This window comes from Oenanthe melanoleuca, chromosome 11, assembly GCF_029582105.1.
Source record: "Oenanthe melanoleuca isolate GR-GAL-2019-014 chromosome 11, OMel1.0, whole genome shotgun sequence".
In the NCBI taxonomy this organism is placed as follows: domain Eukaryota; kingdom Metazoa; phylum Chordata; class Aves; order Passeriformes; family Muscicapidae; genus Oenanthe; species Oenanthe melanoleuca.
In genome coordinates, this window is record NC_079345.1 from 13,441,133 (window position 1) to 13,467,173 (window position 26,041).

At 40.6% G+C, this 26,041-nt stretch overlaps 1 protein-coding gene across 1 annotated transcript in view; it reads right to left on the reverse strand.

Annotated features, from left to right (window-relative positions):
• Positions 1-25,408, reverse strand: part of GPT2 (glutamic--pyruvic transaminase 2) — a 28,373-nt gene extending 2,965 nt beyond the window's left edge. The window contains exons 1-10 of the mRNA XM_056500541.1: positions 21,753-25,408; positions 12,160-12,249; positions 10,613-10,721; positions 7,479-7,612; positions 5,272-5,515; positions 4,484-4,563; positions 3,796-3,932; positions 2,937-3,111; positions 2,042-2,197; positions 918-1,030 (exon numbers count right to left, since the gene is read on the reverse strand). Of these exons, the coding sequence (XP_056356516.1) occupies positions 918-1,030; positions 2,042-2,197; positions 2,937-3,111; positions 3,796-3,932; positions 4,484-4,563; positions 5,272-5,515; positions 7,479-7,612; positions 10,613-10,721; positions 12,160-12,249; positions 21,753-22,073 (1,559 nt within the window). The 5' untranslated portion in view covers positions 22,074-25,408. The remainder of the gene's footprint in view (positions 1-917; positions 1,031-2,041; positions 2,198-2,936; positions 3,112-3,795; positions 3,933-4,483; positions 4,564-5,271; positions 5,516-7,478; positions 7,613-10,612; positions 10,722-12,159; positions 12,250-21,752) is intronic.
• Positions 25,409-26,041: the final 633 nt, after the last annotated feature.

The window sequence follows — 26,041 nt, forward strand, 5'->3', positions numbered from 1 at the left end:
ACCGTTGGGCAGTTATGCCAAATTATACCCAGATTTTTGAGCTTTAGACTTGTCAGTTATGAGTAAATGTATATTTTTTCTTTAATTGAAAACTGAGTTCAGAGGCATAAAAACAATGCAACATCCAATTCTACAGTCTTAAGTCCCTTTTTCCTTTCTTCTGCATACCCTGAAAATGCCCTGGAGTGTGGATGCCAGGCTGTGTGCAAGACCCACAGAACACAATGGTTTTCCCACACTGGTGCAGGAATGGACTCTAGGTTTTTCCTGGAGTTGTGTATACCCAGGGATCTGACTCAGCTGCTTGTGTGCAGAACTGTCAAGGCTAAAGATACCCTCTGCTGTGTTGTTTCAGACTGAGGAAGACTAAATTCCCTGATAAGTTCTAGCTATCAGTGGCTTGGCTGGAGTAAAGTACTGTTTATTGGAAGCAAAAGCAACAGTTTTGATATTAGAATATTTAGTTCAACATCTTGTTTTGGTAAAGTTATACAGAGTGTTTAAGGAGCAGATTTATAGTGAAGATACTGCATTTTCCATGCAGTTTCTCCGTATGGAAACACAGTTTAACCCCCTCCTCCCCCCAGAAGAATGCAAGGGCAATTTTTGTAATTCCAGAGCCAACTTTAATTTTAAAAGTTTAAACTATTGTTTGTATTCCTGGAGAAGGCATTTCAAATGCCAGTATATACAAATAGAACTGAATTATGCCATCAAGATGTGAAAACATCATAAAAACTTGTATAGCTCATCTAGCAGACCAGGTCTTTGACCTTGTCAGTCCACAGAAACTGCCCAGTAGAAACTGGAGCAACATAAACTGAAATAAAAATCCTTGTATTTAATCCGAAGAGAAAGAATGGGATGATAGTTTGCTTATTACTGCTAATTTGCTTTTAAACAAACAGAAACTGTACCTGAAATGGTAGGTTCCTTCTCTCTGGCCAAATCCACTTCCAGGTACGACACATATTCCAGTCTCTTCCAGAAGTTTCATGCAATAGAACATATCAGGTGCCATTTTATGAGCCTAAAGGAATGGATGCCTTGGAATTATTGAAGTCAAAATATTCCTAATATATAGAATTTCATGATTGCTTTTTTCCCCTGAATTCTTGTGCTACACTATTAGTTTCTTATTCAATTTACTAAAGAAGATGAGGAACAATTGCTAATGGGGCAGTTCACACTGAATTAAATACAGTACTTTATGGAGGAACAGGGCTGAAAACCTTACACAGAAATTCACTTCAAAAGAAAGGATTTAGGTAATTTTGTTATTCCCCTTGACTTGCTTGTAACTTTTGTCAAAAGTCTGAAAGTTGTACTTGGAAAAATCTAAGGCACTGACATTTGATAAGATTAAATTAATTTGAGAACTGTGTGTTCCAGTTCTGTTGGCAGTTACTATTTTTCCTCCAGAATAATTTGCTGCCTAGGAAGTCCCCTGATTAATAACTATGAAAAGTTCTTAAATATGTACAGGTTATATACCTAATCAAATAAGCAGCTGAAAAGCAGCCCTATTTTTGTTCTCATCTGTGCTAATAAAATTCCCTTCACAAAGTGAATATTACAAATTAGGTTTCAGAGCTCTACTTAGGAACAGAAAGACTTCTCATTTATTAACATAGGTTGCTGTTCCAAAGGCAAAAAGGTGAAATTTGTAAGGAAACCTCCATCCCTCCTTCTCATTCTTGGTGAATGGGGCTTCTCTGGTAGGATCAGTAGCACACTGCCACTCACACATGTTGGTCTCCTTAACCCAGGCATGGGCAGCAATGTGGAAGTGCACAGGGCCAGCTATTTGTGTGACTTTAACACCATCATCCTTGGGGACACTCAGCCTGGGAGCCTTAGCAGTGGGATGAAATTATCTGTTTAGTTTTCCTCTCTTCAAATAAAGGTCATATATTTAAGATCATAGCCAGCCCATGAAATACTGCTTTTGTACTCCATCTCTGGAATCAAAGATTCATTAGAAGTGGCAGGCACAGGTGAGGGGAGGTTAAAATGATTGGGGTAAGAATGACTGACTGACCTTTGCCTCCTCAATGGCTTTGGAAGGAATAAAGATCCGTGGGAAAGCGTACATAGCTCCTTGAAGGGGGTTGCAGTGAACTCCTGGGATCTTGTTAAACATGTCTTCTGTTAGTTTGGCTTTTTTGGCAAGATTGTTCAAAACAGATTCCTTCTCCTGTTTAAAAGGAAGGTGTTCAGTTGGACACATTTCAAGTAGCAATGATGATGTTTCAAAACGCCTCCCCCAAATGAAACACTGAGCTTTGCTGAGCTATTAGAGCAAACCATTTTCCAAATTCCAGTTGTTCTCTTAAAAACTGCAGTGCTAAAAGGCTTTAGCAGGGTACAATTACAGTGTTGCAGGCAGACCATGACCTGCAGAAGTCTTTATCTGTGTGCTCTCTTCTAACAGTCTTTTTCCTCAGCATCCACTCCTGGCTATTTTTAGAGATGTATTAATTGAACCTTTGATTTAACTTGAAAATCAGACTTAGCTTCATTTGTGCAAGTGAGAAATTATATGTATACTTCAATACAGATTTTCCTGTTGCTCAGTATATAGAGGCACTGGATATTTAAAAAAAAAGACTGGTTTTATAACTTTTTGTAAACTTATATTCCTATTTAGATTTTAGTAACAGCAAATCCTATTTAGTAAATCTTTTGTCATATTAAACACATGAAAAATGTTGAATTTATCAGTAAGAAAGCTGAATTGATAATGCCTTCCTAGTATTTTTAAATGTCATACTGAGTTAACTTTCAATACACTGCTTAGTTCTGTAAATTGGTGTTAATACCAGATTGCCCAAGGAGAAAGGAAAGAAAACTCTGGTCGCTGTGCATAATTTGAGTTCCCAATATTTAGGATAGGTTAGGAAAATGCACAAAAAAGCAAGCATATTATTGCTGACCTTTATGAACTGTGCATAAGATTCTTCTCCAGGTACTGGAGGATTCACCACAATATCCATGGCTGCTTGTCCTGAGACTGGAGGACAAAGGCGAACAGAAAGCAGCTTAACGAGCTGTCCTTTAATTTCTGGGTGCAAGTTGATGACCTCCATGTAACCTCCTCTGTAGCCACACCTGTGACAAAGTGAACAGAAGAAATTGGTTAACCTCAAGTCTATGAAAACAACAAAACAATGAAAATGACTGCAGAAGTGGAAAGACAATTGATGAGAATCTCACAATGGGTAAGATACAGCTTGTTGAAACAGCTGCCACATTGATCATGGTTTAAGATGGAGCTGCATGACATGTCATTAAGTGCTAGTATCCCATACAGAGATAAAGGTGAACATGCAGCTTCCCTGGTAGGCAAGTTAACAACATGGATCTTTAATCTTCAGAACAAGAGCATAGGGCTATAGCAGCGTACATTTAATAAAAAAAATCACTTTCTTCCATCTCCTTCTCCTCAAAATAACCAAACCCAAACATTTGTAATATCCCAGTGATTACTGAGCTGTTCCCTTGAATGTTGGAGGCCAATTTTCCTTTATCACAGGTCCAGATTGGGACTGTAGGATTTCACCTTTGTGGGACTTAGGCATTAGGTGTCTGAAATAAATACACTTATTATTTGGTACTTTGAAAACCACTGAGTTAATCCATTACTCTGTGCTTGTTTTCCTTTTCTTAAGTCTTTAGTTAAAATTAATAGAGGATTAATTATGGTGGATTACCTTCAGATCAGTAATATGAAAGGACTGTCCAACCAGATTAATGAGGAAGATGAAATAAAAAAAAAAACTAAATCAGACTTACTCGCCCATGTATCCCTTAGAGGTGGAGTGAAAAGAGGCCAGCTCAACATTGTTATAGTACTCGGGTCCCATCTCATACAGAATCTTTTTGAAAGAATGAAACTGGCATCCTTCAGAGTACACATTGTCCTGGTAAACCTGAACAGTCAGAAGACATTAATGTGCTCTGTTCCCCCAACTAAGGATAAAACACGGCCTTTTAGAGAGGCAGATCTGAACTGAAGAAACAGTGCTTACACTCAGAACTTAAAAGCTGTTAGAAGACACAAGGTTCTTTGTTAAGTAATAGTTACTGTAATGATACTTTTTATCTGATGTGACCACACTTAAAGGCTGGGCCTTTAGAAGAACAGTGAGCTTCTTTGTATGGTTTAACCTTCAGTTTAAATTGATTTTCTTTCTGTTTCTTCCATTTGAAGTGGTCTGAGCACCACATAGGTTTCTCTGTTCCAGCAAAGTTCTTCCTTGTGTCCCCTACACTTTCTCTCTCTGGGTTCAAACCCAGATCAAGCCAACTGTAATATTGATCCTTTGATATTAAGAATCTTGCATGTCTGTTCATGTCGTAATATGATAACAGAGAGTCTGTTCCCTGTACTTAAAAAATACCAATACCACACATGGAAAAAAATTATACCTCATATGAGTACTCGTAGCTGTGCTTTTGAGAGAACAGATTTTTGTGTTACCTCATCAGCCAGAAGAAAAAGCTTCTCTTCCCAAGCAAAGTGTATCACATCTTCAATGCACTTTCTGCTCTGCACCTGTCCTGTAGTGTGATTTTTAAAGCAAGAAGAAAGTTAGTGGAGTGTTCACATACCAATCTTTTCACCCACATCTACCCAGATTACCAACTTTTCAAGATATCCCTCTTCCTAGAAAAGTACTATTGAACTTTAGAATTCAGTTCACTAAATATGAAATAAAGGAGCATTTTTGGAAGAATTATGGTACAAGGTAATTTAGTCCATCTCAAGCAAAGGGAGTGTGAGATACAGTAATCAATCAAGGACTTCTGTGTATAGTAATCATTGTACATGCTCACATGCATGATGGTTAGGTGGGAGCTAGCTTCTCACCAATCAACCTCAACTACTCAAAAAGCTAAATTCTGAGGGAGGCTTGCCACTGAGTTCTGAGTTATTACAGCCATTGCCTCTCAGAAGCCAAGAGGCTACAGGCCATGCCAGAGGTGAGATCTTTCCTGAATACCAAAAGTGACTCAAAGTCATTCCACAAGTCTGGAAAACTTCAGTGGAAGCAGTGGCTTCAAATGGGACCCAGTGAAGTGAATCTGCTCCTTCCTTTCTGGAGTTCCACAATACTGAAAATTCATTTCTAAAAGTAAAGCATATTGTCCTACTTAGAGCACTGATCTCTGGAATACTGTACTTAGGATTTGCCTGAAATGTCAAATGAATGAAAAAGGGAAGAAAATGGTCTTAAAACCCCTTCATTAAACAGAATTCCTACAGACCTGTGGGATTTCCAGGGTTGATGATGCAGAGGACTTTTGGATTGCAGTATGCCTTAGCTTCATTCAAGGCACGGCGAAGTTCGTTCACATTTAGAGCCCAGCAATTTTCTTCATCCAAATAGTAGTTCACCTGGATGGCATCCAGTTCAGAGATGGCTGCTGAGTATAAGGGATACTGGGGTATAGGAATCATCACTCCTGTTCGGGATTTGCCACCTCCTGAGATCAGGATCTTTAAAATTGCCTGGGGAAAAATTAGGAATTATAAAATAGAAAAGGTCACGCACCAGAACTAAAAATATACTCTGGAATATGTTACTAAACTTTCTTCCTAAAAAAGTGCAGTGTTAAGGTGGATTTCTATCCTAGAAGCAGATAGCCAAAGAGAATTATTTATTTCAAGTTGTTACTGGCTAAGCGAGGATGGTCTAAGCTTAATGGAATCCTCTCATGTCATAACTTCCAAAGACCATGCCTGATCAACTGCAAAATTTAGGAAAAACATTCTGAGCACAAGGCTAGAGGGCAAGCTGGAAACAGGAATATCAAGATCATGATTTTTCTGCTGTTCCCTGTTGTAAGCAAAGAAGCTTTAACTAGTTCTTGCTCATTGCCTTCAATTAATTTTATCTCATTAACCACAAGAGACCAATAAATAAAACCAGAAACTAGAACTGAGACCTGTGGAGATTCTCCCTTGGAACAGAGAAACCTGAGAAACCAGAGAAATTGCTTCTGTTTTACATTAGGAGCAATTATGTTTTCATTTTCAAGTAACAGAACAGACCAAAGTCTGCCTGTCTTGGGATGGAAATAAAGTCACGTGTAGCTTATGCACAGAAGATACAGGCAGAAAGGTAAAGATTGTGCTAAGGTCAATGCAGACAATTTCCTTGTGCCCAATGGCTGTGTGATGTGGAGGCTTTTTACATATGAATTAAATAAAACAGCACATGAGGGGCATGAAGCAGAGAGATTTCTTGTCTTTATAACCACAGGAGAACTCTGAAGTACAGGTGCAATCAAACCAAGCATCCTTATCAGCATGTAATTGGCATTTAAACCCAAAAATATATTTTCTCTCAGCAGCAGCATCCTTTAGTTTCTTTATGGTTCTAGTATAAAATCTGCTGTTCTGTGCCTCTCATCACATACTCAGCTGCTAAGCTAATGATTTATAATCAACATAATTTTGTACCCACCACTAGTTTAAAAATACCAAGCATCCAAAACATATAATCAGGACCAAATGCATATTTAAAAACTCTTCAACACCCTCACTCCCCTGAGGTGTGAAACAATAGTTATTTTATCTTTAGAAGGGCCAAAGACTGAGACTAGTTGTAGTGCTGACTTTACATCAGTGGTGAAATCAAATCTGCATGATGCAGATAAGATGTGCTGCGCTGCCATTTCTGATGAGCTGCCAGTGTCAGAAACTCTGGAAAGCCAATTGACTGCAGACCTCTGGAGCTGCTCCTGCAGGATCGCTGTCATTCTGAGCTCTGCCACTAGATGTCCTTTAAAAAACCACCTTCACCAACACACTGCCAAAGGCTGCCTTCATAAAAGCCAAACTGCTGCTGTACTATCAGTAAAAGTGTCCATGTAAAGGAGCAGTGTGATAGAGACTGGTATTCCTGTCTTAACAGAGAATCTGAACCTTGGCTGAACCCAAAACCTGAAGTTTTTCTCAAACTAACTAAAATACACAAACAGAAATAAATTTTGGGGATTTTCAGTGGCATTGATCAGCACTATCAGTGTTTACTTGAAAGAAGAGCTGAGACTTCTCACCTCTGAGGTCATTCCCTCTTCCCTCTGCCACTGACTGATACCCTCTAATCTTCAGTGTTTATGTGTTCTAACCACTGAGAACAACCATTACTTAGTCTGAATAAACAGAATCTTCTAAATTTATATTTAGGCACCTGTAGTTCATTTAATATTGCCTTTACAGAAAGGTGCAATTTAATGTATACTAAGAGACTTTGCACATGCTTCTAAGCTGGCTCCTGACATTCATACAGGGACTTCACTGGTTTGTTCACACTACTGGATATCCATTGAATGTGGCTGCAGTATCTGCCAGACCAAACTCACAGGACTTTGTGAGACCAGAGGTTGAACAGGGATCTGTATTCTCAGAGGTAACTGATAGGCTACAGTTCGTACCAAGAAGGGACAGGTTTCCTTTTAACACTTACAGAAATGCCATCGCTTGCCCCAGTGGTGAGGTAAATGTTATCTGGATCTGCAGGAACCCCTCCATCTCTTCTTTCAATGTATGAAGCAACATCTTCACGGATGCAATTTATACCTTGACTGGCAGTGTAGGATCCTGTGAAAAATACAGAATGAGATGAGAATTGAGTGCAATGTACATCAGATTTTCTGTTTGCTAGCAGAACTCCTGAGCTAGTATTGTATGGAGTAGTTTGTAGGGTGAGGAATGAATTCAAGCTATGAAGCCTAAGACTGACAGACAAAGAAGTGACAAGTGTACATCTATTTTAGAACACTGTCAGGAAGCTGCAGAATCTTCTTTGCTTGTTGGGTGGAGTGGAATAATTATGCCTGACTTAACTCTTATCACTCAGCTATCTGCTAGTAGTCTGCCTGGTAGAACTTCTGTGAAAGCATGATTTAAAAAGACAAAGAACCTTTGCAAGTACTGCACAATTGCATGGGACAAAATGGTGATTCAGGGCACCAAGTCCCCTGATGTCTTAAACATTTTACAGGACTAGAAGTTACACTGGGTCTGTACACAGGTCTTTGACCACAGCCAAGAGGATGCTGTTAAAGGAGGAGAACAAACCTAAGCTGTCATTCTGTCTTGTCTCCATTGGGTGCTGGGTCCTACCACTCTGAAGATATACAGAACATTTAATTGCACTGTACTTCTACACTTAATTGTGCTCAGTTGATAGCTTTGACTAGAACCCGTGTTTGCACTGTGGGATGCAAATAAATAAACTCAACCCAAAAAGCTGCATATATTATGTATTTTTATATATAGGAGGGATATCTCAAATGCCTAGAAAGATATGCCAGTTATCCCACATGCAAATTAAGTTGTGTCAGTAGAATCCCAGAGTGTTTGGACACAGGAGAAGTTAAGGACACATCTGAGCCTTCAAACATGGCCTGGTAATAGTGAGACTCAAAACCACGAATAGGGTTTTGCAAAATGAATGTTCATTGGAAGCAAGGGTACTGTAGTTAATTCCCAGAGGAAAATACATTCATTTTTACAATTAATACATTTAAACAGGCTGGTATAGATATGGGTGTGACACGTCAAATTACTTTGACCATATGTAGTGATTTCACCTTTCTGTTGGATTGACAAATTTGCTGAAAAATAAAGTTTTGAGCACAACACAGTGGGGCCAGTATTTAATCTTTGTTTTTTTCACAAGAAAGGCAATTTCTCCTTCTCAGCCACGAAGACAACAGCAGTAAGTTGTCAGACTAGCAACAAAGTGACAGGGGTGATTTCTATTCAGCTGCACGTCCCTGCACCTCTGTGAGTTTTGGGATGTTGTACAGAGGCTGATGAGCTCCAGAGGCAAAAGAAGGGGCTGATACACAGTATTGGAAATAGGGAGGGTGGAGAGGAGGCAGAAAACAGTGCAGCACATCAGGAAGGTCTGCAGTGGTTTTACTTGTCAGGAATTTAGAGGTGCAGTTATTCTTGGCATAAATAATTTCAAGATTAAAAAACATTTGGACTCCAATTACTTACAGAACCTCAATTAATCCACTGAAATTAACAGGGTGTGTTCAGAATTAACATCTTGTTTGCCACTGTTTCAGGCCTACTTCCTCAGAATCTACTGAGCTAACAGAAATTATGGGAAATGCGTGATCTTCTGAAAAATAGGAACATATTTCTGAAATATTATGCAAGGCTGAATTCCTTGCACTTTACTCCAGCATGGGGCTGTGCTGTCCCACGCCACCATGCCCTTAAGGGGAAGGGAGCACCAAGGGTCAAGACTAATCATTCTGAGAACTCCTTCCATGTCCCTGAATTTGAGAATCACTACAAAGAGAGACTGAGTCAAAATACAAATGTATCCCTAGTAACTCCTGTGTGGCAACAGTACTATGTGGATTTATTGTTCCAAAGTAAGACAGGAAAGAGGTTCATTGAGCTAAAGGAACTTCTTTTTTAAAAACTTCTGTTTTGATAAATGTATTTTTAATGGTCTACATTAAAAGACAAACCTATACAAAGAAGGTGAAGATAAAATACATTCTGTATTAGGCTGTGTTGTTAGGAATAGTCCAAGCTTGAAATACTGCTAATGCAATCAGTGTTTATGTTTTGTTTACTTTATTATGTTTGTTTATTTTATTAAGTTTCACAGCACCTACTATCAAAATATACTATTGCAAATAGGCACTGCGATCACAAAAATTATGAAATATGCCAATTACTCTAATAAATCCTCTGAAATGTCACTGTTTGCCTACTTGAAAGAAAGTAAGTGTGCCAGATTCTTTGCTGCACCCAGCAGCTGTAGCAATATCTACAGAGTAGAAATTCTTGTGGCATTTCCAGATACAGGTAGGCAGCACAATCACTAGATGAAAAAGAAATTATGTCTTCCACTTCCTTTCTACTGAATATGTAAAGTCTATACTTAAGTGGATATGACGTGTACTCTTGTAGGAACAGTGGTTGAAGAACAGAGCTCTGTAGTTCTTTCAAGAGTTATTTTACCTTGGAGAAATAGAGCTTTGACACCTTCAGTTAAAACAATCTTAGCTAGGTAAAAGACTACCACCTTTCAGCAGTGTAGCTTTCCTTTTGCAGAGGATCATCACCTTGGTACCTGAGTTTCTGATACCCCAACAAACATACTTGAACTGATGGTTCAAAATTAAGATCCAGGAGTGTGCACTGGATCAGCTGAGATGGACATATATTATTTGTTGACACCAGCATTATAGGGAGAGTGGACTCCTTGGCAGAGAAGCAACTGGAGAAGGTAAAACTGTAAAACCCTCCACTCAGTCTTAGCAGGAGACACAGAGCCCCAGATTAAGAGATGTCATACCAAGAGAACAGAGTCTCATTAGTATTCTCTGCCACTTTCCTAGTACAAAAAAATCTAGCATTCCATTTAGAGTTATGCCTAGATGTCATTGTGGCAAGGGCCCCATAGATGTATAACCCTCACCTTCTTCTCCGTGACAAGTCCTGCCAAAAAATTGCACCACTGGTCACCACCTGCAGGTCACACTGCAAACCTGCCCCCATCAGCTGATATTGAAACCACCTTTGTTGTCTCTAACAGCAACAGGAGCAACTGGAACAGAGCCTTACCTAAGCTGTTTCCTCCACAGCCCTGCAAGATACGCCTGGCACGCTTTTTGGCATCTTCTGGAAAGCTGGGGCTGTCCAACAGGTTTGGGTATGTACACAGGGCCACCACCTGCAGTGCCAAGAAAATGTCAATTGGCCACTTTTCAATGGGTATTTTAAGTTGATGATATTTGGTTAACTTCCCTTGCAAATGAAGATCATAAATACTGGCTAATTTAAAACACAGGTTATTGATGAAGAGTTTGCAGTTGTTTTTTTTTAAGGGTTGTGCTCACAGAAGAGAAAAAATCTTATCAGGTTCCAAGTTAAGCTGATAAAAACAGTTCTAGAATTATTAACTATTTGTATTACAGACAGTGAAGATTCCAGGTGAACTAAGCATAGTGCAAACACAGTAAAGCACAGTTATTTGCTCCTATGCTATCTCCAAGCAGCTCTATCCTCCACTCTTTGTGTATTACTAGCCCACTTTTACTGACAAGAAATCAAGACTTTAAATATGGAGTAGAACTGAGAAATACAATCAAATTTTGAAGTCATGGTGGTATCCTTCCCCAAAAAAGCTTCTAGTTCTTACTGATTTGAATTCATGGGAAATATTTATAGAACATAGTAAAAGCAGAAACACAACCCAGCAGAATAAAGTTAATGAAGAAATGTAAGACACAAAGTATTGAGAGGTCTCTCTTGAGATCAGCTTAATTTATTCCAATCTCTCTCATTTTTATGGTTACATGGTGTAATATGGATAGGCTGTTGTCATCTTGTGGGACAATGAGAATGAATTAATCCATGTGTGCACACAGTCATGGGGAGAAAGGATTTTCCTTTTTATTTAATAAGGTTGGAATAACATGTAATACATTTGAATCATTTATGAGAAGCTCAGGTCTCTTATTTTGCTGCATAGCTCAATTTTATAATCTCATCACCTGGACCCTTAGTTTGATAAGGCTTCAGTTTGTCCTGGAACTCTCTGAATTTACATTATTATAGATGGATTTTACATGAGGGTGTGAGGGATGCTCAGTAAATAAGATAATACTCATTTGAACCTTATTTGTGTTTTAGGAATAATATGCAAATATGAATTCTGTTGTAATCTTTCCTGAAAGTTAACCCATCAATTAGCTTGCCCAGAGGTAAAATGTGCGAAATGAGACACAGTACAAGCAGTTGAACCCAGCTACGTGCAGATTTCAAAGTATTCTCTCAGATGAAGAAAGGCTTTTGCTTTTTTCTTTAAAGAGAACCACTTCCTTTTTTGAAGAACATTATTGACAATGAATGTGCTGACTGATAACACAGAAGTGGCAGGAAAAAGTATGGGTGGGGAATGATATGGAAACTAAGGAAAGCTATTGTGTTAAAAGAGGACAATCAGCAAAGAATAGGACTTTCACTCAGAAATGAACATTTTAATTCTTTACAAAAGAACTATTTTATGTCTAATTGCATCTAGGGAATCATTTATACTACCACCTATATCAGACAGCTTTAAGGAGTTGCAATAAGAAATGAATAATAATATTTTATAGTAGTCTTACCTGACGGAGGAAGGTGATTGGTCTCTGTCCCATTGCATGTGCATCTCCAATGTTGGCTTTAATCACTTCCGTAAAAGGTTTTTTGATTCCCTAGAAAGGGATCATTCAGAATGTTTTGTTAGGGCTGAAGTAGAAGATTCTTTTTTAGTATCTGTCATGTGGCTGTAACTAAGGAGTGCCTCATCTCAGAACAGCTACAGTGTTTAATGTAAAGATTAATGCATTTCTTATACAATACTGCCAATAAATCTTAAATGGTTTACAGAAATTGTGTTGACTGTGACACATTTTCAATGACAGACTTTTATTTTTCTGCAAGTAAGAGACTGGCTTGGCTGGAAACTACACATCGAAGTAGAAAAGATGAAAAAAAGGCATTTTGGATTGTTAGTATTAGAGCAACTTTTTTGAGACACCTAAGGGGATGGATGAGTCAGGAAGCTGAAAAGACTTGAGGATATTTGAGAAACCACAAAAGAAACCTCAAGACCTTTAGTTCTTTTAGAGTAAAAAAACAGTGAAAATACTTCTTATTTATTTTATACTTAGATTAAGTATTCTTTGTATGATGACTCCACTTTTCCATGTAGAGATATTTCACAAAATATATTATAGTGAGGCTCTGTATGATAAACAGCAGAAGTGCTAAATAATCACCATGAATATTTAAAAGCTTCCTAGTCTCCAAAATCTGAACAGCCAGCCTGTGAGAAACTGAACACATCATGAGAACATGAGGGAAAGAAGTTAATGAATGTTGATTAACAATCACAGCTCTTTAAAAAGCAAAATAAAATAAGGGCACAAAAAAGGCAAGTAACTGACGTGGCTGAAAAAAACATCAGTGGTTTGAATAAAAAAGATTAACTGAAAGTAAGGCCAACATTACAAGCCAAATAAGTGAGAGAGGCAATAATAAATTTAGAGTTATTCTAACGTATATTTCAGAGAAAGTAGGGAGGCATCTTAACAGTGACAGAATTGTAATATGGACTAAGGAACTGCAAAATCAGACTGATTTGTTTTCTGTAGAAAATTACCTGTAACAACTTGCTCTGGAAAGCCTCTTCCCAATCTGTGTACTTACAGCCAATTACTGGATTTGGATATAGAATAGGTGGTTGGCAAGCCTTAACTAATTTTTGTTTCTCACCATGGACTATGGTGTTAGACTTCAAAGGCAGACCAGAAGCCAGATGTGCAAATAACAATAATACAGGTAGCAGGGATACAGATTCCCAGGTATGCCCAAGATCTGGAGGTTTAAGGCTCCACAATCCCCAGAGCCCCACTGGATGGATCCAGTCCATCATATATCTGAGAGCGTTTGGGATTTTTTTTCTTTTAAAATTAAATATGTAGTTAGAAATGGAAATGGCATTAGGACCAGACAATTTGGCTTACATGATCCTGATTGAAAAGGGTCAATTTTTTCAGATTAAAACCAAAACAAACCAGCTCCCTAATAATAGAAGTACCTTCTATTAGATTAATTAGATTTTTTTTGCTCACAATTACTATCGTATTTTGCAAAAAAAAATAGCTGCTTCTTTTGTTGGTGAAATGCTGAAAGATACCTGGCATTTCCTAATGTACTTTTGGAGTTCGTATAGTGGTACAGTTTTTAAATCAAAGATAACAGACCTTTTTGGTGCCTATGTCAGGTTTATCATAAATAATGTTGTAGCTTATTAGCATTGATGCAATTTATATCTTTATTAGGGCCAAACTCAGTGGTTTTGCCATCACTGAAATTATAGAATCATCATCTACTCCACAAACCCCATACTTCCTTTATTCTCAAATGATGGATCTGGAGCAAATAGCAAACCATACACAATAGTTCTCACACCCTAAAATCTTGTTAGAGAAGGAATGCTGTGTTTTCTGTGTAGTACACAATTCCCACATGGACTTAAAGGCCCATGGTTCTCTTGACTAATTTATATTTCTTGGTCTCAGCTACAAGAGCTGCTCTCTTTTTTGTCTTTCAAAAGAGAAATACTTTTAAACAACTGGACCCTTTTCCTCCCCTGACAATGAGTTATTATCAGCAATTCTTTAGAACTGTCTTCATGAGACTTGCTGTATCTTCTCCTAGTGAAATCTATACAAAAATTGCTATGGCCACTTAGTATTTTTCTTACTTGATTTCCAGTCTCTCTATGGGGGAAAAAAAAAAAAGTATCAGAAGTTGTTCAGATTTAGTTCAGAACAAAATTCTAAAGAACAAGTTCTTAAAAAAAAAAATCTAGAAAAGTTCTTTAGAACCAAAAGTTTCGTCTTACCATTTCAAAAACAAGGAACTGAAAACAACAGGCAAGAACAAGTGCTGAATGTTAATGGGTCAAAGTCTCAAAGCAGGGATATCAGAAGCTGGCAGCAAGAGAAGTCTTGACAGTGCCTGTGACTCTGCAGATGGGTTCAAGGCAGAATTCTGCTCAGATCCTTCAGAGCAGCATCAGTCATGGCTACTTGTGTCAAGGTTTCTCCTATGGTAATGGATATGGGTATCCAAGGGGAGGATTATGCCAAATACTTTTTGGAATATCTGTGGAAAGATCTGTATGAAAGGAGGAAATGTGAATGTGATATTGATAACCTCAACATTAAATTAGAGAGCAGCAGGAAAAGCGCTGCAACAGGTCATAGATTTATTTCACTGCAGAAGGCTAAGCAGTCTTTAACCATATCAGCAACACACCTGAGTGAGACAAGTTATGTCCCTGCAAGCCAAGGAACACACAGAGGCAGCAGGAACTGGGCCACTGGAGTTGTTTTGCTCTCCTCTAGGGATCCCCCACCACACTTGGCTGTGTCTCACCCCTCCCTCTCCCTGGGTGCAAGGCAGGCTTGCAAGGTGTGCTCCAGAGGCACCCTGGCTGGATTGAAGCAGGCAGAGCTTTGCAAAAGGGAAGCTTGCATAACAGGAGCTCTAATAACAAACTCGTGAGCAGTAAGTTCCAGATTGGTTCTCCTGCCTTGTGAAGAGGGTACAAACCACATCAAGGGCACAGCAATGGCCAGCCCTACAAAACAAGCTCTGCTCCAGCCTCCTGCCTCTGGCGGCGCCACACACTGTGCTCACAACGTGATTCAGCTTCAGCTCGGAGCAAGGCCAGGCTCCTGCCACTCTTCTGACAGTGTTAGCAACCAGATTCATGACAGTAGCCCTTCTTTAAAGCTGTAGAAGCCATCTTTGACTTCCACATTAAAATAGAAAATATAAAAACATGTACTGTCTTTTAGTAGCTATCTTCTAGATAATGAAAGGATTTTAATGGAATCAAAGAATCTTCCAGGATTTGGAATATGCTCTTTGGAAGTTACTTCCTTCAACAGTTACTTCTGTCTCTCTGCTCTTTTTAGAGGAAATGTGTCTTTTAAGAAGCCTGATGAAACCTGAAACAAGCCAGACACAATTATTCTAACAATTGTATCTAAGTATCACACAAAGGTGAGAGAAGGGATTTTTATACATGAACTAGAATTCATTGGTGCAAGGTCAATATAAATCTTATGCAGTTAACCAGGTTTGGGGAAGTTTCCTCTTCCCCTAAATATCCCCAGAGCCTCAGGAAACCCATCAGGAAAGGAGAACAGTATGACATGATAAGCTGTCCCTCAAGGAGAGAGTCATAATGCAAGAAGTCAGGAAGAATTACTTGATCAAAGAAGCAATGTGGTGCCAGAACATACAGCACCCCAAAGAACTAGCATGAGGGCAATGCCCTGCCAGGAGCTGCTTTGTCTCTTAGGGGTTTTAGTGTACTTGCAAAGGTACCATCTGACAATGCTGGCAAACTGCAAAACACCACTGTGCCCAGAAAGAGTAAAGAAGGGTGCAAACTGACCTGACACTATCTTTGTTAAATCTTCAGCAAATTTCAAAGGAAAACCATCGGTCTGGAGAGAGCATGTGTGGATTTGGTAATAGCAATAGGAAAGAATTGAAAAGACTTTCCCTGAGGAGGCCACAAAAATGTGAGGTACTTTTAATCCCAGAAGAGAGCCTTGGTATTACAGCTATTTCTGAATTTCAGAATTTGCCTGCTCCTGGCTGCTTCCAATTGTTTCATTTTCATCACCACTGCCTAGTGCCTCCTCTTGATTATCAGGCAATAACATCACACTATGAAACACTGTACTATTTCCTTGAGACTGCTTTTGCTGTGACTTGCACAAACAAGCAGTACAATCAGAGCTGGCAAACCCAAACATTTCAGCACAGCTGAGATCTATGCTGTAGCAGCCAAGTTGCTTGCTTGCTTTTCTCTCTCCTTCTCTCAAGAGGCCAAGAAAGCACTGCCCAGAGGCCCCTAACTAATAGGGACCTGAAGACCTGAATTAGCATTCCAATCTTTTTATTAAAAAAGCTCACAGCAGAAAAATAAACCTGACCTGCTTACCATGGAGTAAGGCTTTGAGTTTGTATTATGCTTGTGTAATTCAAGCTGACATGAGCTGTTTTGGGGAGGAAGGAGAGGGCAAATTCGGGATTTTGACTTAAAAGGGCAGTGATGACTTGCATGCCCCCTCGTATCACATGAGAAAATCGGTGGGGCTGACCATTAATTGGCAGATCTGATTCAGAGATTACAGAACAGAACTTGTCCTCAAGTTACTTTTGCCTGACACATTGATCAAAGTGGATTTGCATTCAGAATTTTTGTCTATATAGATAAAGCACTAGATTTCATAACAGAATTAAATGACAGAATTAAAATAATGCTCATTAGAAAGTGATTAGACATTAAGAACCTCTTAACTTGAAGAGTTATTAGAAAAGGTCTATTTTAGAATAAATTTTGCTAATGTATTCAACCAGAAAATATTAAAAACCCTGAATTCTGTGGGTTGTAAGCTTCTGAACACGATTTTGATAATTGTGCTCTTGAAACCAATTTTCTTTCACCTTAATCTGCAGTAGTTTTTGCCCTCTTAAAAACCATGGGTTTTACTACAGATTCACTTATGTATGCAACATGTACAGACAACTGAGGAACAACAGTTCTGTCTTAATGAGGTCAGATGCTCTTGCCTGGAAGATACTTTCTTCGTGTGCACACAGTCACGTATTCAAAGCAGAAAATTATAGGATGGCAATTTAAGCTTAACATCTTTCATTACTGGGTGTACCAGTCAATCTTGTCTCTTTTTCTTGGCATGTTAAATTATATTTCTGCATGTCATTGTCTAAATTGTGTTTTATCTTTCCAAAACTCACAGAGACACAGTCAACTCACATTTACAATTAAGGCTAGATTCTAAGTCAGATTTTTTTTCTATTAAGGCTGGATTCTAAGTCAGATATTTTCTATTCAATTTAAAAGCCTGATGAATTGGTGAGGGAGAAAAAAACTTTACAGTATTTTAACCAAAATACTTTAGCAGAAGCTGCCTGATATTTCAGCTACCAAAGTAGAAGGATTTTGGTAGTTTTACTGTCTAAATAGCAATGTAGGGAGTGAACAAGTGGCTTGAATAAACATGAAACAGGAACCCATTTGCAATAGTTATGCAAATGAAAAGCGTGGGCACAGAGGATGAATGTACAACCCTTTCACTGTAAAGGTAAAAGAAAAATAGGGGCTTCAGTGTACAGAAACTGTATAATGCCACAGAAGGCCCATGGCTCCAGGCCCAGGGTTGGGATGTGCTACCCACATGTGCTATCTGAAGGAACTGCTACATGCTACCAATACATCCCTGCACACCATCCCTCTCCCCCTTTCTACCCTACAATTCTCTTTCAGTAGCATGAAAGTTTGAAAGGACCTTGTGTGCCTTACACTGAGCCAGGCACTGCTTCCAATGTTACCTGAGCTGACTTGTGGATCCTGACATGCTGTTAACCATGCACACACTTTGCAAGGAGATTTAAGGCAACTTAACCCAACACAGAACTTGACATTATGTAAAACCCAATCAGGAGCTGGGGAGAAAAGGAGAATATAAGTGAAATATCAGAGTAACAGATATGAAGAGATTTTCCTTAACAAGATCAGTTAAAATTAGCATGATGCAAGGCAACAAATCAGGTATGTGTCCTGCCTGGGTTAAGTTTTATGTTAGTTTGTTTTCACTGATTAGGTAAAGAGAAGGGCTCTGCTCAGAGATTACATTGTTCTTGCATTGAATTTGTATTCAGGAGCAACTTTCTAGTCTGAAATGTAATTAAAGTCAATACTTGATACCGTGACCATCTGTTAGCAAGTCTACACAAAGAGGGTAGAAAAAAAAAGTCTTACTTGATTGAGTTCTATTTCAAGTGTAATCATTTATTAAAATATGCCTGTGCTCTAGCTTGCTTTAAAAAGTTGCCAGAAACACCAAGTAAAATGGTTGGAATCAGTTCTTTCTGTCATCTGAGTAAGCCAGAATCAGCTGATTGCTACCAAAAGCAAAGAGGAAGATAAAAAGGGTTTTCACTTTTGAAACATGACACAGTTTCAAAATTATGAAAAAAGGGTTCAGGAAAGTAATTCAATCACTGATTTTGCATGAAGATTTCCATCTTGAAAGACTTAATGTAGATCAAACCTCTGATTTTCCACCTAGGTGAATACAGGTCACAAGCCAACAAAACTTGTGAAATCCAGGTACAGCATGCCCCACCTGTATTGGGCAATGAATCTTAATCTGCTTTGATTGAGTATTTTACTTGTCACTTACATTGGCTGAGTCCCAGGCACGCGAGCTAAAACTAATGCCTCACTTTTATTTATTTTTTTAAGGAATATCCCTTCAGTTGTACAGTCAGAGACTTCTTGAGTAACCTTTTAGTCCTTATTTCTGTGTACACTGTGGAGTTACAGCTCCTGTTGTGATCATTTGCAGTGAATATAGAGAAGCAGCAAGTGTCAGAGAAAATAAGAGAGGAGCTGCTCTTTGAGATCTGAGACAGCAGAATAAACCTCAAGGAAGATGAAAGCTTACACCGTTCAAATAGCTTCAAGTAGCTGTTTTACAGTCTCCATAACAGCTGTAGAGTTACACAAGTATGAAGAGTAACCAAATGGAACCAAGTTTAAACACGAGAGCCTCTATTGCATCTGATTAGACAATGACTGCAGTCAGGGTGCTTTTAGTTTAGAAACAAATTACCTAAAGGCATCTGGGCAGAACAGGATAAATGCAGATTTACTGCCATTGCTTCACCCCTGCCTGTTCTTGTTACCCCCAGCCACTGCAGTGCTTCCAGCTCATAGTGGGGAGCCTGTGCTCTCCTTCCTGTGCAAAGCTCCTTCCCCATCAGATGTAGAAGAGTTGTTAGGGGCAATTCTTGTAGTGAAGAGTGGCTGTGGATCTAAAGATGCTGTGGGGCATCTCTTTCCTCTGTCAACCACTTCAGCCTCTTCCCTTTATCCAGCAGTGTTAATTCTGCTGGCAGTGCTTGGCCTAACTCTGTGAGCTAAGATTGAGAGAGATAAAAAAAGTCGAACAACTTAATTAAAAGGAAACAAAGAAGTGCCATTGACGTGTGAGCACACAGAATTAAATTTCAGACACACATATGCATAAAATAGACAATTGGATAACCTATAATATTTCACTTATAAGGAACCTAGGTATTACTCAACACTGTATGCTTTAGCAAACAGCTTGACTAAACAAGAGAATGAGTTTTTATTGGAAAAGCAAAGAGGAATAAGTAACTTGAGAAATGTGGAAGCAAGTAAAGTATTTCAACTTAAGTTGATTAGTGTTCTCTGCAGCTACACTGTCTCAACTTTTGCAATAATTTTGTCCTCTTTTCCTGCCAGCTGGGAGGTTTGTTTGCTTTACTTGTGTTAAAGCATAGTCACCTCTAGGAATGCTGGTAGCCATTATCAATGGCAAACATTATTTCATGAGACTGGTTCCAGGAAAAAAAAAATTAAATGGAGAATGCCACATAAGTAGGCATAACACAAAATTGACATAAAAATCTTTTAATAAAACAATTGACAATGATTTGCTGTTATATTTTTTCAAAAGTGGACAGTAAATTATTCTCTCTGCTAGTGATTCAGCTGGTAACTGGAGTAAGCAGGGGAGCTGGGAGGAGTTCATGAAGGGCCTTTCATATTTGTTTTGTCAAGTAAGATCTCCTGCTCTGTGATGTTAACTTGAAAACAAACATATTCAGTGAGAACACTGGAAGATTTTATACTCTGGAAAATGCATCCACTAGGGAACATAGTTGCATAAACACAGTGACACCTTTATAAACAAGTTTTAAGGCAAAAATCAAAACAGATGTTCCAAAATTAATCCTCCATCACCTCTCTGAAGTCTTAAAGTGAAATTCTAAAAAAAATAAGCTCTTGTAATAATTATTGAGCTAGACATAAATAGTTGATGCATATACTACAGTGAACTAAAAACATGCTTCACCCTCTAAAACAAGGGGAGTCAAGTAACATGAAGACCAGAGAATTAATCTCTTATGGTTATAATTGCTATAGCACTTTTTTGTTCAAAGTACTTTATATGAACTAATGAAAATGGTCTTGCAATACCTGTAATAAGATATTAGAAAGACTCTCTAAGGCAGTGACAGAAGGGAATAATATTTAAAATTATAGAAAAACTACTCTACCAAATGCTTTATTCAAAACAAAAATAAGTGAGTCCTTGTGATGAGAAGAGAAGCTGTGGTTTGAACAGTATGAGCAAAAAGCCATGTCTGTATTGCTAAGGGTTTTTTTTTTAATATTTTATTCAATACTCAAGGAATAAGAAAGAAATATGAAGAACAAAATACAATCATTGACTGATTTGGGTGCTTTATTTAGCACATACTGGCCCAGACCCTTAGGATCTGTTTTATTATCTGATCCTCCAAAGAGTACCAACCACCTACAACTTTGGGCAGCGTTACTGAGTGTTTGTGCTCTGCAGGTTTGTCCTCAGGCACCTCAACTTCTGCAACTAAAAAAAAAGGGAGCACATTATCGGTGACCTCCTCGGCCGACCCAGAGCAGCGGTGGGTGAGGCTGCCAAGCAGTGCCTGGGACAGCCGGGCCAGCTCACCTGGCAGGAGCGCGGAGCCCCCTGCCCCGGCCAAGGCAGGATCGCCAAAATCCTCATGAACGACTGAAACGCTCTATCAGTATGACGAAAGCTGGTCACTCACCCCCTTGTATAACACAAAGGGCACGGGATTGCAGCAAAGGGTCAAAGTGGCCGGAGAATGTAAACAGTGCTGTATGGGGGTGTCCCGTATCTGCCCTAGGCAGGCAGTGACAGCAGATAAACAGTAGCCGGCCCGCGGGCTCCTTTGTTCCGTGCTCTGCCCCTCCCGTGGGAAGGGGCGCGGGAGGCGCAGAGCGGGGCCGGCCACGGCCCGGGGCGGCACAGGCATGGGGACAGGCTGCTGTGCTCCCAGAGTTTTTAACTTGGTACTGCACCGGCACTCGGGCTGCCTCCCGCCTTCCCGAGGCTTCCACAGGGTCACGTCTCAGCCCCGCGGGGTGTCACGTCCCCGCCGAGCCCCACGACATCCATCCCAGCCGGGAGCGGCGGCGGAGCAGCGGCGGGGCAGAGCCGGCGCGGTGCGGGGAGCGCGCCCTGCCCTGCCCTGCCCCGCCCCGCCGCCCCTGCCTCACCTTCCGCAGCTCCTTCTCGATCTCCCCGGCTTTCAGAACGATGGGGCCGCGCACCGCATATTCCACCGCCTTCACTTGCGGGTTCATGGACTCCAGCGTCAGGATCTTCTCCCTGCTCGCCTTCTCGTTGATCTTGACGGCGGAGGCCTTGGCAGCGCTGCTCCAGCGCACCGTCCCCTCGCGGCGGGGACCCCGCGGCTGCCGGCCGGCCGCCAGCCAAGCGGCGCAGCGCAGAGCCATGTCCGTCCTTCCGCCCCGGCAGCCCCCCGGCCCGCACAGCCGCGCCGCAGCTTGCCTGGCAACCAGCACAAACCGATGCATGGTCCTTCGGCTTGTTCCCAAAGCCAGGCTAAGGATACGAGTGCTGGGGATCGCTGTGTTTTGTAGTCGGAACCGGGCGCTAGTCAGATGCACGCGAGCAGGAGGTGCGGTCAGGACAAACGCCGAACAGCTGGCACAGTTACACGTACACGCTCGATCCTCTCATGCCCAGATCCCGCAAACTTAATTGCAATGGATACAACAGATCTTGCAGCGTTCCGATGCCACCACGGGAGCAATAGATCCCACCATCGCATCCGAATAGCGCTGTAGCCCTCCGGCCCCGACTGAAGTGCCGGCGCTAGTGCTCTGGAAGCGTCCCGGGCAAACCCATCCTTCTGGCAGCCGGCGCTGCCCCGGCCCCGGGGCGTGCTAAGGTGTGATTGCACCAGCCGCGCTGCGGGCGCGCTGCCTGGCGGGGGCTGTAGTCCCGGCTGCGCCTGCCCACGGCATCAGGTGATGGGCAGGAACTACCGCACCCAGAGGCCTCCCCGGGCCGCTCCCGCATTGTCTGCAGGGCGGGGCGCGCTGCCGCTGATGGAGATGCGGGGGGAAGCGGGGTCACGGCGAGTCCGGGGGATGTTCCTAAGGGAACGGCAAAGCCGAGTGTTCTCGGTGCTGGGGCGCGCTTCGCTGCCCTCGGAGCCCGCGGAGCCGCCGCCTGCCGCGCACAGGGCGCTGCCTTTGTCTGGGTGTGCTCTCCTGCGCTGGCGGTGCCCCTGCTCTGTCCGTGGGGAAAAGCCCCCGGCGCTGGTTCCGCAGCCTGGCTGGCGCTGGGAACGCGGGCTGCGCCCTGGGTCACCTGTTGCGGGGCTGGAGAGCGGCTCCAGAGCCGGGCGGGCAGCGAGGCTGAAGGAGCCGGAGCCTCGTCCCTCACCCTGTCACTCTGCCAGGGGAGCATTTGCTCCTGATCCTTGCCTCCCGCGGGAACAAGCCGGTCCTCTTTCACAGTTTCCTCATTGTTTCCAGATGATGAAAATGTTTTTATCTCTCGGGTTCAGTTCAGCTTTCATAGCAAATGACTGGAGGTCTGCCATGAAATACAACAGCAGTAGAATTCAGGGGAGAGAGAGGTAGAACTCCCTCTTGCTGCCCGTGGGGAGGAAAAGGCCCTTTTTACCCGTCCTGGGTGCCCAGAAGAGCCTCCTTGTTTGTGCTCAGAGAGTGGAATAAGGGATCATTCACTCAGGAATATTCCTATGACCTAATGTTACCTCTCTGAGTGGGAGCATGGGCTGTAAATCAGCCTTACTTGTGAATTGTTTTTGTAGAACCTTCTTTTTTACTTTCTCTTTCACCACTTGTACGGCAAACCAGCTTCCTAATTTTAGGTGCCTAAATTAGATGGTTTGAGACTTGGGTTCTGTTCTGTTTTGGTGTTTTTCTCGGCTGATGAAGCACAAGGAAGCTGCTTTTGCTGTGTTTGATTTTATTTCATTACATACAATTATGTCTTGAGCCTTTTTTTTTGTCTTTACTATTTCTTCTTTCTAACAAGCTTTTGCTTGCCATAGTGTTTTATTTCACTAGTAATTTGCTCCAGTCCTTATTCTATTTCAAGTGCAATATTTTTCAACACTTGCTTTGTGCTAGTTTAAAAATAACTGCTGCTGGAGGATTTTAGTAAATTCATAGTTAACAAAATAAGAGAGATGGGATTGTTTTTTGCTGAAGGAACATTCTTGAGGTAGTGCAGAATACTCATTTGTTTTTTGTTTCCAGTCATTGTAGTGATTTTACCAAGATCTTTTTCTTGTTTACTGTTCAGTTTGTGAAGGCCACATGGAGTGTTTCTGGCCCTGCTTGTCCTCCCTCCAAAATTCTGCCCACAGAATGACCAATAGAGTGCTCTGTTAGAAATTCAAGTTCCAAGAAGTCCATTTTTGTTTACTTGAAGCTGCAGCAACTGTTCCAGGACATTGCATCTGATTTTTTTCCCACATTGAAATGTCAGGTTTTGGAGCCTGTATGTTTTGACACTTTACTTTTAAAGTTGTCCTCAGTTGTGTATCTGGAAAGCCAAGTGTTCTCTGGATCTAGCAGTTTGATAATTAACAGTATCATGGTGCCTTTTCTCTGGGTTTGATAAAAAGTAGTCCGGAAGAAAATAGTTCAAGCTGTGGTAAAACATGTCAAGGTTGGATTTACCACAAAACCAGATTGGATTTTATAGTAATCTTTTATCATTACCTGAAATGTTCAAATTGTTTTAAATTCTAAAATTTACCTTCAGTGGATACAAGTAGACTTCCCAGGTATCTTAATTCAAGTGTATTTTATGATTCCTTAGAAATCCAGGTTTAATGCTACCCAGACCATTAAAGATGAATATTTGGATTGTAATTTGGAAACACTAATTTTGCTGGGGGAAGAACACAAGTTAACCTTTGCTCTTGGCCCACGTGCTGCTGTTCCACCCCCAATCCGCCCCCCAGAAAGAGCTGGCGTAGCAGAAAGTGTCCAGCCAGCACTGCCCCCGTGTCTCTGGTTGATCACCCACAAGTAAAGGCTCAGATCCCCTGACATCTCTGGTTCTGCACTGGTGATAATCCAAGCAAGCCCTCAGACCCTGCTTGCAAGGCTGCTGGTTAGTGTGTAACACAGGGCAGCCTTGGAATGAGGCTGGACACCTGCACTTGGCACAAGCCAAAACGGTTTCAATAAAAACATTGGAATAAATGTATGGAAAACTGGAATTCAGTAGTCTGGGTAATTTCTGAGAAATGCACACAGGAAGTAAACGGGATGAAACAAAGCCTTTCCATGGTAAATGCAGTATGAAGAGGTGTTAGAGAAAAGTATCTCTCTCTTTATACATGGCAAATGTATCTCCAAAGGTTATTTTAATACAAATGCCTTCCTGAAAGTAAATAATGTAGGATGAAGTCGCAGTGTTGAGGCAAAGTTGTTCCTAAATGAATGTACAAATCATATGAACACTAGTTTCAGACAAAGCAGGCACTGAAGGTGGACAGTGCTGCTTACCAAGGTTCCTTGATCTCCATGTCACATTCCACCTTTAGTCATAAAGGCAAAGGCTGCTTTTCTTGAACTTATAAGAAGCTAAAATAATGAATTTTGTGTTGATGGTGCCGAGCTAGAGATATAGAACAGCAGCAGATGCATAAATACAGAGGAAGGTAGATGGAGACTTGGAGAATAAGGGTGATAAACAGACTAACAGCTGCTGTGTTCCCATTCTGACAGACCTCCAACAAGCTGCTCTGCCATGAATAGTTGCATGGTTTAAACCCCATGATTACAATAATGACATGTGGTAACTGGGCATTCATTCTGCTGCTGCTGCTGTTCCATTGAAATAAAGACACTCTCAATAACTTAAAATGCCAAAGCGTTTTTAATGGTATTTAGGAATCTTTGAGCACACTAAATAAATGGAAACCACTAGGCTTATTCAAACAAGAAGAGCATGGCTTTCTGTATTCTGTGTTGTACAAGTAAGGAGGATGTTTTTTCCTGTGGTCTACTGCTCGTGGTAGCAGTTCAGAATATAAGGAGCACCTTCAGAGAAATTATTCTTTCTACTGTTCTTCAAACTGAACATAAAACTTTAAGATTTGGTGCAAGGTTCAATGCAGTCAACTGCAAAAGTTCCAGTTGAGTGATGTCATACCTTAATGTTTAACAACTCTCATTATCTCATGATAAAGAAAAAAACAAACAGAAAAACAACAAAAACCAACAAAAAAAGCCCAACCTCCTACCCAAACTCCAAATTCAGATTGAATGTGTAAAATAATCTATTGAATTCTCTTCATAAGAACTAATTGAAAAGATGCTCTATGGAAATAATGTCAGCTTTTGTTGAAACTATATTAATTGGTAGTAACTGAACTGTTCTGAAGACCATATGGATTTTTAAAATGTTTCCCACTAAAAAGGCCTGATATGTGAGAATAAAATATTGAAATTTTTATTTATTTTTTTTTTTTTTTAGGGAACAGTAG